The sequence below is a fragment of the Melopsittacus undulatus genome, chromosome 5, assembly GCF_012275295.1.
Source record: "Melopsittacus undulatus isolate bMelUnd1 chromosome 5, bMelUnd1.mat.Z, whole genome shotgun sequence".
NCBI lineage: Eukaryota > Metazoa > Chordata > Aves > Psittaciformes > Psittaculidae > Melopsittacus > Melopsittacus undulatus.
The window spans coordinates 74499121-74518670 of NC_047531.1; the positions used below are offsets into that span (position 1 = coordinate 74499121).

The 19550-nt window shown below is 38.3% G+C and overlaps 1 protein-coding gene across 2 annotated transcripts; it reads right to left on the reverse strand.

Annotated features, from left to right (window-relative positions):
• Nucleotides 1–11701: 11701 nt before the first annotated feature.
• RAD51AP1 (RAD51 associated protein 1) lies at nucleotides 11702–19534 on the reverse strand. Of its 2 annotated transcripts, XM_034063161.1 has the most exons (9): nucleotides 19372–19534; nucleotides 18583–18632; nucleotides 17589–17727; nucleotides 16681–16787; nucleotides 16295–16369; nucleotides 15497–15649; nucleotides 14202–14360; nucleotides 13183–13329; nucleotides 11702–12348 (listed from the first exon to the last, which is right to left on the reverse strand). In XM_034063161.1, exons 1-9 carry the CDS (start codon nucleotides 19389–19391, stop codon nucleotides 12221–12223), a joined length of 978 nt encoding a protein of 325 aa, XP_033919052.1. In that variant the 5' UTR covers nucleotides 19392–19534; the 3' UTR covers nucleotides 11702–12220. The 2 variants fall into 2 exon arrangements, with proteins under 2 accessions (XP_033919052.1, XP_033919051.1); XM_034063160.1 differs by lacking the exon at nucleotides 16295–16369 and having other exon boundaries at nucleotides 19372–19496.
• Nucleotides 19535–19550: the final 16 nt, after the last annotated feature.

Sequence of the window (19550 nt, forward strand, 5' to 3'; positions counted from 1 at the left end):
TGCAGCACCTACTTCAGTGATTAAATGTTTGCCTCCCCTTCCACAGATATCTGACTCTTTACTGGACAGACCACAGGCCTGCTCAAGCAACAATGCTACTGATATTAAGTGTCTTCCCATACTTCTCTCATTCACATTATATTAAAATTTTCATGTTGGTCTTGCAAATCATTTTCTACAGACCTGCTGCTAATCACAGACCACATCCCTTCTACAGTCATCACAGAATCATAGAACCATAGAATAGTTAGGGTTGGAAAGGACCTTAAGATCACCAAGTTCCAACCCCCCTGCCATGGGCAGGGACACCTCACACTAAACCATGTCAACCAAGGCTTCATCCAACCTGCTCTTGAACACTGCCAGGGATGGAGCATTCACAGCCTCCCTGGGCAACCCATTCCAGTACCTCACCACCCTAACAGTAAAGAATTTCTTCCTTATATCTAACCTGAACTTCCCCTTCATTTCTTCATATGGGGTGCTCAAAGTAAAATAAAATCATTGGTTAATTAAAACCATACATGTAACAGTTCAAGACCCTCTTCTATGCTTGCACACTGCTTCACTACACCTCTTGCAGCTATCTGCATGGAGCAAAACTCTTTGCTATATACAACAATCCTATATGTAAAAATGACAAAAAAACCTAACACATACTAATCAACATAGATGCATGTAATGGATTACATTTGTTTGCTGTCCAGGTTTGGGATTCCTTGAGGAATTTTTATATAAGGAATCTTTTTGGTTAATATTTTTATACATTATTTGACTGGAATTATCAGTCAGGTGTCAGGCCAATTTTGTGCTGTTAATGATATAAAGGTAGAGGCTGACCCACAAAATGTGGTTTCACATAAAGCTGACATCAGTAGTCACAGCAAACAAGAAGGTAGAAAAAGAGGAAAAAGAGCACTGCCGAACAGTGAATTGTTACACGAAAGAGGCAGTCACAGGATTTTGCAGATAAGCAGCAGAGGTTGATAGCTGGTAACCTGGGAAAAATGTTGGAAGAAGGGACAATTAAAGAAAAAACATTTCCAAAACTGAACAATCCACTTCTGAATGCAAAATAAAGTAATGAAGATAACTTTTTTTTTTTAAAGGCAGCTGTATTACTGTATATGCAGTCAACTGAAAATGTGAAATCTTCTATGACTCCTAAACTAAGAGAAATCAAGTCCCAGTCAATAAAACAGATGGCACAGTGTTTCTGGGCAACTGCAGCATGGCTGCCAGACATGGCAAATGTAATCTGAATGAGTGGATAAGTGCAGGAAGAAACTTCAGCTCTGCAGATGAATTAATTATTATCAGAAAACAGAACCCAGATTAAGAAAAAAAAAACCAACCAAACATCACAAAACCAAACAATAAAACCCAAACAAGAAAAACAGAACAAAACAAACAACAACAAGCACAAAGAGAAGTCTGACTTCCCAGCAGTTTGAATTAGGCTGATGAAAGAAATTACCTCTCTTTCCAAGCCTTACTTCACTTGCATCCTTAGTCATCACAATTGCAATTATATGGCTTTTACTAAAAAATAGAGACAGCTCATTCCATATATTTTTTATTAGGTATAAAACCAGATTTAATGATTAGGTGGAAGCACATAAAGGTAGGATGCAAATTCCATGCACATCCCTGCAACTACATTTTGTTTTTTATTTGCTCTAAGTGACTCTCTTTGTTTTGAATGGTTCTGCTTTCCTGAAAGAGCTTCATGTGAAGTCCAGGGACCTTATTTGTGGAGGCTGGATTGCCTACTTCTGCCTACTTTTAGATACTGCGAGATACATACACTTAGCTGCACAGGTTCTAGTGGCCAAAAGCCAATTTTCAGAAATGCTATAGGCAGTTAAGAATGTCAGAAACAGGTTCATGCTTACTGCAGTGGTTCACTGCTGTCCACTTCATCTTGTTCTCACATGGTGCCTTATTTAGGAGTCCACATCCACCTTCTTCTCCAGACCTGCAGCAGCACTGAGCTTCTGTAGAGGCACAGAACTACAGCTGCAGCTAGAGATGCAGAGGTGCCATAGCATGAGGAGGAAGGGTCCAAACTGCTCCACATACTAGCAGCACTCCCATCCTCACTGCAGATTCCTTGGGAAGTTAGCTCCTGGCAGCAGTGTGTTTGGCAAAGGGGCCAAGTTAGCAAGCCTGGCAGACATCCTTGCTTCACCTCCACTGGTGATCTGTGGCAACCACTGGCCTAGTGAGGTATTTCTCAGTACCTAGACACCACGGGAAACCCCTGGGATCCAGCCTGCAGTCTGCATTTCACCTGTTGTTACCGAACTGAGCAGTCAACTGTGACTTGAATAAGGTGGTTAAGGTAACACCTCTGTGGGGGACACGAGTTGAACAGCAATCTGAGGCACTGATTCAGAAAGGTATTTCAGCATGCAGCTCATTTGCAGTATGAAAATGGTTCTATGTACTTCAAAGGTGAGTGCTTACAGTACTTGCTAGATCCAGGCACTTAACACATTCTCAGTACACATGCTGAATTTTAATACATTAATCTCGATGTATAGATATACCAAAAAGTACATATCTGGCACATGCATATTGCTACTGTTCGTTCAAATAAAAGATTTTAAATATATATTTTGCCTCAGTTCCTCCTTGAAGAGAAGGAATATGTTAGAAATCATGCCCCAGTGGCATTTCAGAAGAAACATGTATTTATTAAAGGAGCTTTCATATTATTTAGGGAAAATATTTTAATAATACTCTCTTCATGGGTGTTATAAATACACACAATGTTAGGGAGATTTCAAAGGAGAACTATGTCCTTAACCATTGCATATTATTGTACAAAGAATAATTGGGTTTGAAGTAGCTTATCTCAAGAGGTGCTTTCCAACCTAAAGAGTTCTGTGAGTATAATAGTGCAGTATCACTGCCTACCATGCATATTAAGGTTGTGCTGACCTTTCTTTTTACTGATGTTACTGCAGTCTTGTCTCACACTCCAGACAGTAACACTCATTTTCTTACCCTGTGTCAAAGACATCCCCTGCATGTTCATCTACAGCATGTAAAATAATAATGTCATAACCAGAACAGTAAAACATTATATCACATCTTAACAAAACACAAATTTGCTCATAAATCTTTTCTCACAGGAAGAAGCTCAGAAAGCACAAAGAGTGTACAGAGGAGCTACTGCAGTATGTGCTGTGTAACATGTCTCAGGAATGATACGGATCAAAATTTAGCTAGGCACAATTCCCACTTAGGGAGCAGGCTGGCTGTGATGTGTGGAGGACAGAATGCTTCACATTACTTTGATACGTACTTCCCTACTCTTGCAGGAGCAGCTGGAAAAAATCTGCCTCCAAATTTCTTTGGCAAGAAAGATGAATCAAAGCAAATGAAAATGGGGAAGCAGGAGCTGATCTCGGTGCAAATTCACTCATGCTCCAAAGTGCACAGTTCAGCAGAGAATATACACTCTATTGTCATTATTACAGCCTCACTGGGGCTAATAAAGATACAGTGCACAAAGCTGATAAATGAGGAGAACCACACTTTCTATACATAACTGCATAAATTAGGGGTGGAAAACATATCCCATACAGACCATGTTTTTCTTTAAATGCTGGTTTCAAAACTATTCAGTGTTATATCTATATCTTGCTGATTTAAATGTTCCCAGGAACTTTGGCAGCTCTCCACATTGACAGTTCTTTTGCAGGTAGCCCAGATTCAGACAGCTCTTGGTAAATACATCTCATCTGCCTTTGCTTTATGAGCAGACTTCAGTCTTCCTAGAAAAGGCTTTGGGCCACTGTGTCTGCGCAGTGCTGGCTGCAGGAATCTGTCAGAAGAGCTGATGGAACGGGTGGTGGGAGCCATACAAGGCACAAGAGCATTAAGGTCCATCCACGTGGCAGGAAAATGAGCTCAGAAGTGTTCACTTTAGGATCTTTCTCTTAAGCGTAGCAGCTGGCCTCTGTTTCCAAAACTTACAGGCTAGCAGTGGCTTCATTCTTATTTCTTCACAGCAGTGTAAACACAGACAAAGGGAACATTTTTTACATGGGAATTGGGTGCTACCCAAAACCACTACAGAACTACTAGCTATTAGTAAGATTGTGTCCTCCTGCCATAACCTGATTAAACAAAGATATATTCAATGCACAGCCAAAATCTTCTACATTGAAGACAACATGGCAGAGACACCCTAAAAGTCAACCCTCAATATTTTGGTTCTCCCCAGTGCCAGGAGAAATTATCTATCCTGTTAAAAAACAAAAAAGGACCAAGTGCAAAAGATCTGTGATAAAATTAAGTCTCTATTTGCCAAGCAGTGAGCCTACGATGATGCCTTGCTTCAAGTTCTTCCTACAGTATCCATTATAGGTTGACTCAGACTTGCTCTGTTCAGTGAATTCTGTTGGGCAATAATTTATTAAGAAAAAAGAAAATTAAAAAAACCCTACAATCTACATTATTACTGGGCATTATTCTCAAAATACCTGACCAAAAGCTTTCTGACAACAAGACTGATCACAACCTCACATGGCTTTGAAGCAAACTTTCAAATTCTGGACCTGGACCTGGCCTATATCACAGAATCCCAAGGGTTGGAAGGGACCTCAAAAGATCATCTAGTCCAACCCCCCTGCAAGAGCAGGGTAACCTAGAGTACATCACACAGGAACTTGTCCAGGCGGGCCTTGAATATCTCCAATGTAGGAGACTCCACAACCCCCCTGGGCAACCTGTTCCAGTGCTCTGGCACTATTGTTAAGAGTGAAATTCCCACATTGAGTTGATTGATATTCAGTGTCATATTCTGCAAGGATAAAATGTAGGTAATTGGTAGATATCGCCCACATACCACCTCTTCTCCTACTGGGACATGTTATCACAGTTAAAATACCATACACAGAAGAAACTGTATAGCCAACATTGCCATTGTTTTCCCCACCACCAAGGGTTTAATTAACACACATTTTAAAAGGCTCTTTCATACACCAAACTAATAGAATTAATAACAGTAGTCTGGATGAGTCCAAACTGAGAACAACTGAGAACAAGCAGATAGCCAAGATTTACCTTCTCACCTATGAAACAGACCACAGCAGGACAGAGAACACCATAGCTTCATGAGCATTTTAAACCAGCACTGTTGCTAAAAGGGGACTGGGGAGGTGGGAGGAGAAGTCTGCTTCTCCTTTTGCTATTTATTCTTAATCCTCAGGTGTCCCCTTCTTCATGCCAGCACAAATGTTCATGAAATCCTACAATAAATTGGATCAAAAAATAACTCAGGTTAAAATTAAACCAGCAAAGAAAACTCAGATTAGTTTTAACCTCATCAGTCCTCTTCCACTTCACCCTACAGTGGCAGAAATGATCCCTGCTATTAAGGACAAGTGATCAGGGTCATGGAGGTACATGCCATGCCTTTCGATGCTGATAGAATCATCCTGTTGGTAGCTTCTCTGCTGTGCTTTGACACTGCCATTACTGTCTGACATTTAAAATGGAGCACAGAAATATCTCAGCAAGCTGTGGCCTCTTTTGCTGGGATTTTTAAAAGTGGAATAATTAATATTTTTGGTTTGTAAGAGCTCATGTTATCAAAGGCAGCTATATCAGGTAAGAAAGACAGGAGGGAAAAAGAGATACTTTCTTATAGTTTATGAGTAATTCTTAGCCATGAATTCTGTGTCAACCTAAAAACTTGGACCACTGTATTACTTAAAAATTGACTTATATTAAATATTGAAGTGCTATCCCTCTCATGATTATGTTTGGAAGAAAGTAAAGGTGTGTGTCCCTGCGCTGTAGAGCTGTGAAAGAGTAGCTGAGGCAGTGTTAACAATCTTCATTCTTACTTGATTTTGAAATTACTGTACAGCATGTTATATATAGCAGAAACTTGTTTGGTTTCTTTCTTATGTTTTGTTCCTTTCATATACTGTAACGTGTAGCTATTCAATAGGAAGGTCCACACAAACATTAATATTTCCAACAGTCATTTCTTTGGAGCACTGATTTTCCCTGGTAGCACCAAAATATCAGATTGGAACCTACACTGAAACTTTGATTATAGTTAAAAGAATAGTCAACACTCAAGCATAGATTATTTCTATTGATGAAAATCCTCAGAATTTGAATAATTAATCAGGACATGACTACTTCAGCAGAAGTGAAAATCACAAGTAGCACCCAACAGAAACCATAGTATCATGAAATCAGCTATGAATTATTAACGACTTAATATTGAGACTGAATTGACAACATCAGAAGTACTGTGATTACTTGGGTTCGTGTAAGAGCAAGGCAACTATTCTGCAGTCTGAGCATTTTAGACACCTGTGAAACTACTGATGTACAGAAGTCATTCCTTATGCAAAATTTGATTGGAACAAACATGCAATACAAAGATATTATTTTGATTTTTTTTCTCATTTTTATTCTGTTGATACCTCCACAAATCTCTCAAGTGACTGATTCTCTCACTTTCATTGGCATTTCAAATTTTAAAAAAGACTGGTTTCCACATATTGCATATGCAACATGACTCTGCTCATGGTCCTCCAGCAAAACACAATCTTCCCAATCCCCTTTATAATAATCCCAAATGTGTAACACATGGCACAACATGGTACATTACTAGCATAAGTTAAAATGCATAAATTATAGCATAGAGCAACAACTTTATTTTTCTGTTCTTTCTGCAATCCAGAGTTAGAAAAATCTATCAATTTTGGAAAAGAGAGTTATTTCATAATCTCGCATTATTACTATCAATGTTTTCACCCCAGGAAACCACAGCTAGCAGTTGCCCCTGTCAGTGGAGTTCTGGGTCTCCTTCAGTCATGTAGTCATTAATAGATCTTTGAAAGTTTTGGGCAACAAAGGTGGTCAAGAATACATCAGCTGTGTCAGAGAGGAAGCTGGAAGGTGCAATGCACTGAAGAACACAAGGTGCCAGGCTGCAAAGATGCCTGCTATGATCTTCTGAACATCCTACGCAGGCAAAACACGAGAAGTGCCTTCTTGAGATAGCAATCAAATACATAAGGGGAAGGCAGCAAGCCGAGCTAAGATGAGGTCTACCCTGCCACCACAGGGGCCTTGGTCCTCCCTGACTCCTTAGAGGGAGGTTTGTCTTAAGGCACAGGAAGACAGATTTCCATGCACTGCTTCAAGTGCATAATTGCAACTGGCCTCTGTGAGAAGAGTACAGAGAATGAAGGAGGATTTCAATGACTACATACCATCTGGACCTGGGCAATAACTGCCAACTGCTACTGAATTTCAACTCAGGGAAGCACTATGACATTCTGAATTTACTGGTAATTTAAATGCATGCCTCCAACTTCTGTGCAGTTCTCCTCCTCCTGGTTGTGCTGAATGCATCCCTTTTCCCAACTTAGCTCTACTGTGGAAGATGACAGATCTGCTTTCTGACTTGTAGGTAACTTTGTTCCTATAAAATGGTGACAAAGAAACTGAACTAGCTCACAACTTACATCCAAATTATTTTTTTACCCAAACAGGGCTGACTTATTATGCTTTAGAAAAATTATAGCAAACATCCAGAAAAGAACTAAATTTTTTAGATTAGAACTGAATGAAATAATGCAGGAAACACCTACAAGCATTACTCATCTATGAAAATGTATTAAACTGTGTTGTTGATATATTTTGACCAAAGGTAAGAAGTTAGTACTTACTAAATTTCTATTTCTGTTTTTCTATTCCAGGTATTTTGGATTCATAAAAAATAGCTGGGAAATAGATAGTTGGAATACCTTCTGGTTATTTTTTTCCTTGTTTGGCAAATCATACTATGTGTCTTGAGCTGCAAGGTACATTAGGACTGTAATATTTTATTTACTAAGTCTTATTTTTTTTATAAAACACTTGTGTTCAAAGAATTATAGACATCAAATATGGAAAAGGTTTATGTTAATCCTCATGTCAGTGTGTATTTGTTTTCTGTAGGAATTAGAGTCAAATCTAACTTTTCTAATCAAAAGATAATCAGATGCAAGCCTGTTAATACCTGAAAAGTTACTAATGCAAGCACAATAAAGATACCTGAATACCTTCATTCTTATTTTGCCTTCTGAGAAATACTACATATACTTCAAAGAAAATCTACAGCAGACCCGAGGAACAGCCAACTGCACTGGCAAGTACCACCTAACACTCTCATTGTTCATTTTTAGCTTTTTTTCCCCTTAATTCTAGTGTGTTATTTCTATTTACATCCTTTGGTGCTCACATATGTCATCCAAGTCTCTGATATGTGTACACTTTGCAAGTACAAATGTTAACCATATAGCTCTACTGTACAGGAATAAGTTAATGTACTGGCCTCTACTCTTGATTTCCTACATATTGCAAGCTTCTGTTTGCATTCTAAAAGGTATGCACCCATCTTCTAATTTTTCTGCTGAGATGGGGTTCACAAGTATTTCTAGAAGAACTACTTGATAACAACTCTTTAGAATCTTTCACTTTAATGAATCCTGCAAAACTAACAGAATGAAAGCAAGATTTACACAGATTTACTGGATGGAAGTAAAAAAATGTGGAATACCCAAGTGAGTTCTCTCATCTGTTCAAGGAGGAACACAGAAAGATAACCTGTCATCTTTGGCTCTATTTCACAAGATGGTCTATCTCCAAGCAGATAGTCTTTCATGTTTGATCAGTTCTATTGTCTCATATATCAGATGATTTCTTTGTTCATCAGTCTTGTAATTTTTAATGACATCATAAATATGATTGCCTTGGCCCAAGGACTGTAATTACAAAAAAGGGATTTGGTAAGAGGAATTGTGGTGCCTGAGCATCAAACAAAGAGAAGCTTAAATATATTAAGGAACATGTAGATTCTGTCTTTTACACACAATACCAACTAGTCAAGTTTTAAGCCTTTCTGTGTTCTTATTCAGTCAAGATTAGGGAAAACTAATCATTAACTTCTAAGAAATTAGAGTTATATTCAAAAGTAATTAAATAAAAAATACCAAAACCAAACCAAACAAACCACAAACAGAAAACCAATAAATGGAGGGGAAGACAGAGGCACACAAAAAAAAAAAAAAAAAACAAAAGAAAATGAAATTTTAGGTTTTACATATCCCAAATGTATGGGGATAACGCACGCTCAAAGTCTTTGTTTAAAATGTACATAAGCATTGTGAATATTTGGTGTGAGGACTGAAAGACTCAGTACAACAGAAATAGCCTCAATTCAAGTAAGATGTTTTTCTCGGTATTTTTTTTGCTTCCTCTCAAGAGAACGATGCCACACATGAGTGAAGACAAATCAGTTATTCTTTGAAGTAGCAGGACTTAAGTGTAAACACTTCAGGAGCGTTTTAAAATGCAAAGAGCAGGTTTCTGCCCAGAGGAACACAGGAAGTGGTAACACCGGGTTTTAACCTTTGTGGTTTACAGTGGTACATTACTAATCTGCTGTGTAAAAGAAAGTTGAGCTCTTTTACTCAGGTGATCAAACATGGAAGACAGCTCACATTTATCTGCTTAGAGATAGTGCATCTTGTAAATGTGACTATGTGACTTTTCTATGGACTATGAATGCTGACTATACATTGGAGCTCAAGCTTGGATAGGAGTCAGTGAATGTAAATGAGGAAACTGGGTCCAAGAGCTTCATTTTCATTCTCTTGAATTCAACAAGAGGCCTTGCAGAAGGATCAGAATAGATTGGAGCACTGGGCAGTCATCAGTGGTGTGAAATTTAACAAGAACAAATGCTGGATTCAGTACCTGGGAGGAGTAATGCTGGGCACAAGTATAAACTCGGAGAGGTGTGGCTGGAGAGCAGCCCTGTAGAGAGGGACCTGGGTGTGCTGGTTGACAGTAGGATCAAGAGCTGCACAGTACTGAGTCAGTGCTGCCTCACCTCGAGTGTTGTGGGCAGTTCTGTTGACAGTGGTTGAAGAAGGATGTGAAGGTCCTTGAATGTATCCAGAGGAGGGCAACAAAGCTGGTGGAAGGGCTGGAAGGCATGTCCTGTGAAGAGCGGCTAATGGACTCTTGGTCTTTCTAGTTCGGAGGAGGCTGAGGGAGAACCTCATTGCTCTCTGCAGCTTCCTGAAGAGGGAAAGTGGTGAGGCAAGTGCTGGTCTCTTCTTGTTGGTGTTCAGTGACAGAACTCATGGGAATGGTTCAAATTTTCACTCAGAAAAAAAAAAAAAGTGAAATACTGGAAAATCCCCATGAATGGGAAATCCACACAAACTTCATTAGGGGCTTAAGGACAGGTGGCAGGCTGAAAATTATGTCAGTTTCGAAAGATGCCAAGCTGGAAACCAGGGGAACACAAATCTCAAATGCATGTTTTGTGGAGAGAAAAAAGAAAAAAGGATGAAAGTAGAGTGGGGGGAAAATACAGCTACTAAAACTTACAGCTGTAGAAATATTTTCCTGAAGTTGAGAAAATACTTTGCACCATTACGTATATTTCCCTGTAGCAAGGAAACATGCAACCACATGAAAACTATCTTTATCCCTGAAAAAAACCATAAAAGCGAAACAATTCATGACCGCTTACTTTCAACAAAAGGAGACCTGATGCAGTGAGGGAGCTGTTCTTTTGCATGACGATTCCCGTGGAAAGAAAAGGACTGACACGTGAATGGGGGCCATGGATGGGGTGCTGCAAAAAACCACCCTGGGCCTGAGGCTCCCATGTTATAGCAGCCACTTATTCACTGTACACTGCAGAAAAGGGTTATGCATGTGAGCACAAAGAAAAGGAATGGAGAGGAATAAACTAACATACATGCAGCATACTGGTTGTCACAAGCATTGGTTTTTGATACTTACCTTTCCTCCTGTGGGTACTCCTGCATCACCCTTGTTTGGAATCAGCTTGCTCATCTGATGGCAACCTGCTGTCAACTTCTAGTCTACCAGTGTGTCACTTCAGTAAGCCAGGATGACTTGTGACAGAGTCAGACAAGCACTAGAGACACCAGGGCTCTGCCTCCCCTCCTTAACTCACTTAGCCCAGCTCACGGGATCACACTTCACTGGGATACATGATCCCATGCCAGGAATTCAAAATGTGGAGATTTTATGTTATAATGCTTACATTTCCTCTTTTTCTGAGAAACAGATTATCATCCAGTGATTTCTTCTTGTTCCTTCTATAAAGCAATCCGCATTGTTCTTAATAAATACAATAAATATGCATGTATCTTATTTTAATAATGTAAGTACTATACTGTTAAAAATTTGTCATACCATAATTTTACGGTAGGCAACACCATGCTTTTGTCTGTGTAATTACTCTGAATATGGCTATATATTCCTTTGTTAATGCAATTCACTAAGTCATAACCAGATCCCTTTAACAATACAGGGGAAATACATCTGCTGTGCCATCTGACACAATCATTATGCTTAGGTGGAAAATCATTCACATTATGAATAACAAGTTTGAAAGCTCAGTTTCATTATTCAGTGCTTTACAAAATCTAACTATGCATGGTATCGTGGTCTTCAATGAAAACCAAGGAGCTCAAAGCAAAAGTCTCACTGTCTGAGCTTGGCTAATGCTGTCAACTTCCAGTAATAGTATGCACAGGCAAAAATATCTGCCAGACTGCAGCAAAAATTTAGAAGTGATAAGTGATTTTCAAAATTCATAAAGTCAATTAATATGATTAATTTGGTTATATAAAGAATTTTATTTTATTAAAAAATACAACATTCTAAGAAACATCCCATTTATAATACATTCAAAATAATTAACATCCACATACAAGATAGGCAAACATTAACAGATTTTGAGAGTGGTGACAAACTTCCCAAGAAGGGGGTGGAAAGTGGCAACTCTTCCAAGTAATATTTTTCAAACTGTGACTTTCACTCTGTTAAGATATCACATTCTATAACTGACATAGTGCTGTGTAGACTATTTTAATGCCAAGAGTTTAGAATCAGAGAATTAAAATTACCACAAACCCACATCTCAGAATATAATCCATGAAAGAGCTGGTGACCCAGATGTCACCTTGATTAAATAGTATTATTATTTAGTAGCACATAAGGATGCCCAGCATTTTGCAGAATAAAAAATCATTATAAGACACATACAACAGTCCTCCAACACAGTTGATGCCATGAAGCTTTTGCTTATTTATAAGCAAAACACTTTCCAGTCTTTTCTGTCACATGCCACCTTGTCACTGACCACTTAACTGCTGGCAGCACTGGGATGCAGTGGTTTGACTCTTGCTAGTCTGGAGAGGCCGAGTCTAAGACACGGAGTAGGTGACTTAAGAGAAACACATCTCATAGAGTTATTACTGCTTCCTGATGCAGCTGAAAAATAAACAACAACCAAAACAAACCAAAAAGAAAGCGTAAGAGATCTGGGGAGGGGGGAATGAGGGATATTATATGACTGCTGTCTTTTTAGAGTTGTCACAGTACAATAAAAACAGCATTCTAAAGATACTGCAAAAAGGTCTGGGAATCAATCTATTTGGGAGCCAATGCAGCAGGTATGGTGTACAATTTAATTAACTAGCAACACAATGGCGCAACACTGGACAAGCAAACACTGTTTCCAGAGTACTATGCATTTTCAGGTGCTCCACAGAGAATCACATAACTGAACACAAGTCCAGGTGGGAAAAAGAGAGTTGAGATAAAGGAGCCAAACAGAAATAAACATGCACAGGAAAGAAGAGCAAATATGAAGGAAAATCAAAGAGGCAGGAGTCAGCAGAAGCATGCTCAAACATCTTAAAAAAATAAAGCATTTGCTTTCATACAGCAGTTGAAACACTCCAGCATTTTGGTAGTATTATTTATTTAGAATAGATAAGAATACAGCACATACCAGAGATAAAGAAAGCTCTTATTAAGAGAGAAATGGCCACAAAACAATCCTGGATTAAGATTTGATCCACACTCTGGATAACATTTAATTAACCTCCCCACATAAGGGAGTTAAGAATAACGCTGTAAGAGGAAAAAGAAGCACAGAGATAGCCTTTTTTTTCTTTTCTTTTAAACGTAAGTTCAAAAGAATAACTTTCATTGTAAGAGGTCACTCATTTTTCTGAAATATTGTTTACTTGCTTTTAGGAGAAATTGCTAAAAACTTAAGTCAACAAACCTATCTGTTTATTATTACAATCTTAAAGGTACCTGGTGGTATCCATTTAGGCTTCTTATCTGTTACAGGACTCGATGTATGTAGAGGCCTTCCAACTGGGCCTGAAGAACTGGACATCATCTTTTGTGTTTGCTCAGATTTTTGTTCTGTTCTCCCAAAAGGAGAAACTGCAGCTGATACTTTGTTGAAAATAAAAAAAAAACAACCTTAGAAAAATACTCTTTAGCAGAGAAATCATCACACTGCATAAGGTTATTGATCACTGTGCAGCATGAGCTTTCTGTATCGAGTGAAATAATGTTACTACATTGTCACATCTTTATCAGTATATATTCATAAAGTCAGTCTTGTTATACTGTAGAATTTCAAACCTGGTTTGAAAATAAGCAGTACAACAACTTCTTGAAGACCTGCCAAATGTTGGATTTCTAGGAGGGAAGATTCTTCTGTCAACTACACAAAGCAAACCATTCTTTGTTATACCTAAAACTAATTTTAAATTAAGTTACATGTTTTAAATTTAGGCCTGAAACTAAACCACATTGCCAAGTCAGACACAAATTAACACAATAATTAAGTATTTTCTTAAACTATTTAAATTAAGTTGCACTAGTGACACAGTGAATAGTTAACTCTGAAAAGCATGACTATTTACTAGTTTTCGCCAACTGGATAGTAAGACTAGCTTTGTTTAGCTATGCTTGAATTAAACATTCATAAATGCAAGAGGAAGATTTGAGATTATAATTTCAAAAAAATAACAATCCTCAGATCACGCCTTTTCTTAAAAGCTAGATATAGTTACAAAAATAGAAATTAATTGCCTATTCACTTTTGCCTGCTTTTCTTTGTAAGAAGCATTAGTTTACTATAGAATGTTCTTTCATTCAGGATTTTTTCTGCTCTCCTCCTTTTACTCTGCATATAGTCCTTCATTTTCATCACAACCCTGCATAGTCAGGCTGTCACCCAATCTATCTGTTTCTTCAATGAAAACAAAAGGGACATTCATTATAAAAAAGTCTATTTCAAATTCATCATGCAATCTTACCTGTAATATTAATCTTGGATTTGGGAGTTTTCTTCTCTCTTTCCACTGGCATCTTTTGTCTGGTTTTCTTTTTATTTCCTTTGGCTTTTTTCTTTTCCATAGCAAAGTCTTCATCATCATCTTCACTATAATCTGAACCTTCTTCTGACTCCTCCTCACCTACAGCAAGTAAAAGGGATGTTATCTCTCTACATGAAAAACAATCTGCTGTTATATTACTCCAGGGTCTTCTAATCACACTCTGGACATAAAAACCCAGGTTACCTTAAAGATACAATAAACCAAATTTGAACATATTTTTATGCTGAACTGAGAAAAAAATAATCTCCATAAAACATAATGTATTTACAGAATTCTTGCTCTGAACTTTAATAGTGGAACACCCTGGTATAAGCCACATACAGTAATAATTTAACAGAATTGCCAATATTCCATGTGTGCAAGATGAAAATGTTAAAGTCATTTGGCAGGGCTTCTGATTTTTACATATTCTTAGTCATGACTGAAGTGGAAAAACACTATGTCTAATTTCAGCTGTAAGAAAGATTTTATAGATTTACTATTAAAAAAAAAAGGAAGACATTAGTAAATGCTAAAAATAGTTCTCTATCAACAGGAATATCTGGATGATTTCCCTGATCTATCTTTGCTACTGGCAATTCTGGAAATACATTGCAATAATCCTTGAAGTAAGGAATAAAAGAATGGATAGACATGTTAATCATTGGGGAATGAGGTGACTGTCATACTCTGCAGGCATTCAATACTAGACTGCTACTACAAGCAGAGCATGAGGCTACCCTGACCTCCAATCGGATGCAGCATTGTCTTCTGAGAGTTGAGAACTGAAGAAAGGAAAGAAGGAAGGCTACTTACTTTTTTCAATAAGCTTAAACAAAGCAAATACTAGGAGCACTAATACCACATATTACTCCAGAGTCAATGTTTTGATGCAAACCCCAGACAACAACAGGAAAAATTAACAGAGGCTCTCTAAAGAGAAGAAACTTTCCTGGACAAAGATGGTAGAAGAAATTTGTTCTGACATATTTCAGCAAATGCAGAGAAGTAGGATAACTTCTGCCAGTTTGGCAAATGTGTAGGAACAATCTCCAGTGTTTAGATTTAGTGCCAAAGTGCAACTGAGATGTCCCTAGTATTAAAAGATAATGCTTCAGTAAGGGGTCAAGGGGGAATATACAATAGAAGCAGTATGCATTTCACTGAAAATATTAACCACATTTAAGGCACCACATTCAAAACACATTTAAGGGTTTTTATAGAGGAGACCTTACTGGGTACACACTCTGGCTCAGAGTCAGTAGCATGCTCTCTGTCATCACTGTCAACAGTCAGTAGCTTCTCTGGATGTGCAGGAACGTGAGATGCTGCTGTCCTTTGTACACCATCGGCCCTAGGTACATCATCATCCATAACTTGATTGAGACCTAGAAAGCAGAACTTGGTCTAATTCAAATTCACAGTAAAACTACTATTCTTCTCAAAAAAGAAGCAGGTATTTGAACGCCCAGAATTTATTTTTGTGATTTTGAAGTATACTACACAGAAATGTATCATTGGCACTTGTTTTCATGTGATTCTCATTTTACTCTCTTAAGCGACCAAATTGTAAATTCTGGTTGTGAAAGTTATCAATATTTATTTGTAATGCAGCTACTAAAAGGACAGAAGACCAAAAATAAAACTGAAAAAATTTAAAAGTTTCCAACAGTACAGCGGAAGTTTTGGTTATGTTAAGCTGATGCTTAGCTATTATGGACCCATTCCAGAGCTGAGGGCAAGTGCAGCTTCTTGAAGAAGTAAATCAACTCAGCATCTAAAACCATCACACATCTGTTTCTTTTTCCAACAAATTTTTAGTGATCTGTAACAATCTTATTCAGCAATCCACATCTTCCCATTTTAAGACTGGATGAAAAAGTTGCTGAATCCTTCAGTCTTTGTTTAAGATAGAGACTCTTTATTCCATGTAAGTGAAAACCAGAAACCAATTGAAACAAGAAGACATTAAAATTCTTAAAATATATCTTGATATTCTGTATCTGAAAAGACAGAGTATGAGAACAGCTTACCTAAAAATTCACTGTCTACACTGCAGTTGGAAAAAAGGGGTCTCCTTTGTACATTTTCCAATTCAAAATCCTTACCTGTTTTAGCATCCAGAAAACAAACAAAAAATAATATAAAACATAAGTACACCAAAAAAAATTGTAAAAGGTTAAGATATTAAGAAAACTATGTTTGGACATTCCACACAGACAAAAAACCCAACCAAACCAAACCCAAAAAAAAAAACCCAAACCCCAAAACATAAGAAGAGAGACTACCTAGAAATTCTCATTTCCTAATCATGACATCTTGAAATAAAACATGACTTTCAACTTATTTCACTGTAAAATAAATTGTCATGTTCAAATTCGCTACATATAAATAGTGTTGCAATTAAATGTAAAATAACCTTGTTCTGACTGTTGCACCTCAGCGATATTTGCAGACTTTTGTTTGATGGATAAGGCTAAGGCAACTTCCAAATCTCTTTGATAAAGTTTGTCATCCAAAGATATCCTGAAAAAAAAACAAACCAAACATGCTAAATAATAAAACAATGGCATGAGTGTTAGAGATCTATTTCAGACTCACTGAACTTTGTAAAATTCAAATACTTGCAAAGATATTAATATTTCAGTATATACAGCATATTATTAATATTACTTCCTTAAATGATTTAGACAAAATACACACTAATATTTAAAGCACACTACATATAAGGGTATTATGATTGCAAAACATTGTATGTATAGATATATATGTATAGACTAATAACTGGTATTATCAGAGAAAATGTTATGTTTGCTTGAAAAACCACACTGAAATGTAATATTTATATACAACTTTACTACCAAAATAATCAATTTTTTTTCCATAGACATTGACTTTTTTACATATATCAACCTTTAAGTATGTTCTCTTTTAAAGAGTAAATTTTTAAGTGTCTTTATATTTCTCAGCTTTAGGAGTCCTTAAGTAACTCAGAATTGTTACAGTTATCATGCACTGTGGAAATATCAAGACAAGATCAAGACATGCAAACCTGTTTCTGTGCCTATGCAGGCTGCTTGCTGGAGCTTTTTAGAGCTGTAACAGAACAGACACAGCTCACTACTGAACTCAGGCAACTTTTCCCAACTCTATACATTATCCCTGATCTGCAACTATATCAATACAGCTGAAAATCTTTTATTATGCTAATATGCTATTGTGTATTTTCAGCTGCTTAAAACTCAAGAGGGAGTGGGATGTGACACGACACCAAACTTACTGAAATCCAGCTTTACACAGAGTTGACCATATTTCAGTGTTTCTTACCTTTTACTCGGTGTCTGTTTTGGTGGTGGAGTCAATTCTTTCTGTGGCTTTTTTTGCTTTTCCTTCTTTTCCTTTGGTTCCTTGAGCTGTGTTCTGGATTTTTTGCTTGAAGGTGCACCTATACATGCGAAGTCTTCATCTGTTTGGGAAACAGCAACAAGCTTTAATGAGTTTTCTTATATTCTTCCGTATGGCCAGAAGAAGTCATTCAACTTAATTTCATCACAGACTGAAAATATACCAAAGGTAACCTTTTTAAAATTAATTCTATTTTTAAAGAATACAACTGGAACTGTAGTATTCTTACCTTAAATGAATTTTAAATGAAAACTTAACAAGGCCCCTTTCGCACATGCTTGTATTCAAGAGGTAATGATTTCAATTTTTATTACCAATAAGGCAATAAAGCTTAAGTGTAACACATGTTACCAGATTTTCAGTAACTAGAAGTTCACCTTTTGATATGCTGAAGAGTTATCAATTCTGATAGTAATCACTGTCATTAAACAGTTTTATATGTAGATCTAAGCTGCAGCTCTGTCTTGATGGGTTTAGGGTAAGGACACAGCAGTCAAGTTACACTGATAAGAAAAATAGATTGTAGATTATATGTTTTCGAGACTCCTTCGCTTCTAAGCCCTAATAAGTATTACACTTTTTAAAAACAAAACAAAACAGAATTTGTGTTCATTTAAACACCATTGAACTGATAATCAGAACACAGAATAACAAATTATCACTGAAAACTGAGGCAGGGAGACAAACTGATCTTCCTGCAACAAGATACAGTGTATTGACCAGCTTCCTGACATACTGTTGTTATACTCTGGCTTACAGCCATTGTACTCTTGTTGAATTAGGATATTCAGCAGCATGCCCAGATCATTTCCAGTGAAAACAGTCACAGCCTTCTCAATGAAGACACTCTCATGGCATTTTGGGTGATTACGTTAGTGTTTGGCATTTTTGTTGTGTACAACAATATGTTACTTACCGTCATCTTCTAAATCTCCAAACTGAGAATAATCAACAGTTTTCTTGCTCCTGTGGCAAAAAATCCATACACTGTTAAACCTTTCAGGCTGAGCATCTTGACTTGCTAACACTACTTTTGGACAGATCACTTTTTACATGAAAAAAGCAACACACGTTTAAATGTATGTATAACCAACCAGTGCTAGTGTATACAACATGGTTATTGGGAGTAGCTTCTAGATTTTTAACAAATCTTAAAATAACAGTGCTTCTCCTTCGTGTTGTGGGAGCATTACATTCCGTTTACATCCACACCATCTCAGAGCTCCTACTGTGCAATTACTTCTCTCTCGGCTCACTTTTAGGCATTTGAAATGTGTTTTCCGCGCACCTTCCAGCCCGTTTCCCGTGTGGCACTGCCGTCGCTGCACTGAGGCGCTATCCTCTCCAGCGGGAGCCACAAACGGCGCGCCCGAGCCCACCCCTCAGACCGGGGTCCGCCGCTCTTCGCGACACAGACGCTCCCGCTGCCGGTCCCAGGGAGAAGCCCCTCGCTTCCCTCCATCTGGAAGGGAAAACGGTGCAGGCCTGTCCTTAAGCCCCAACGCTAGAAGGGGCCATGAAGCGGCTCGGTGTGGAGGCACAGGGCTCCAGTAGGGCTGAGATGACCCGAAACGCTCCCTCATCGACCAACGGCCGCCTAACGCTTTCGAGGAAACGTCACTCAGGGCCCCCCCCGCGCCCCATGGCCGATCGCACCGCGGTCGGTCCTCGGTCCCCCCAACCCCTGCTCCGCCGCAGCCCTCACCTTCTCACCGGCCGCGCCATCCCAGCTCCGGGCCGCGGGTCACACCCGTCGCTAACGACGGTACTGTCCCGCCCCCTCCGTGTCTCCCTTGGCGCCGGCAACGCACTCAACTGCGCGGGAGCGGGCGCTCGTTCGGCACATTCGCTACAAAGGGGGAGGGTGGGCGGCGAATCTGCGGC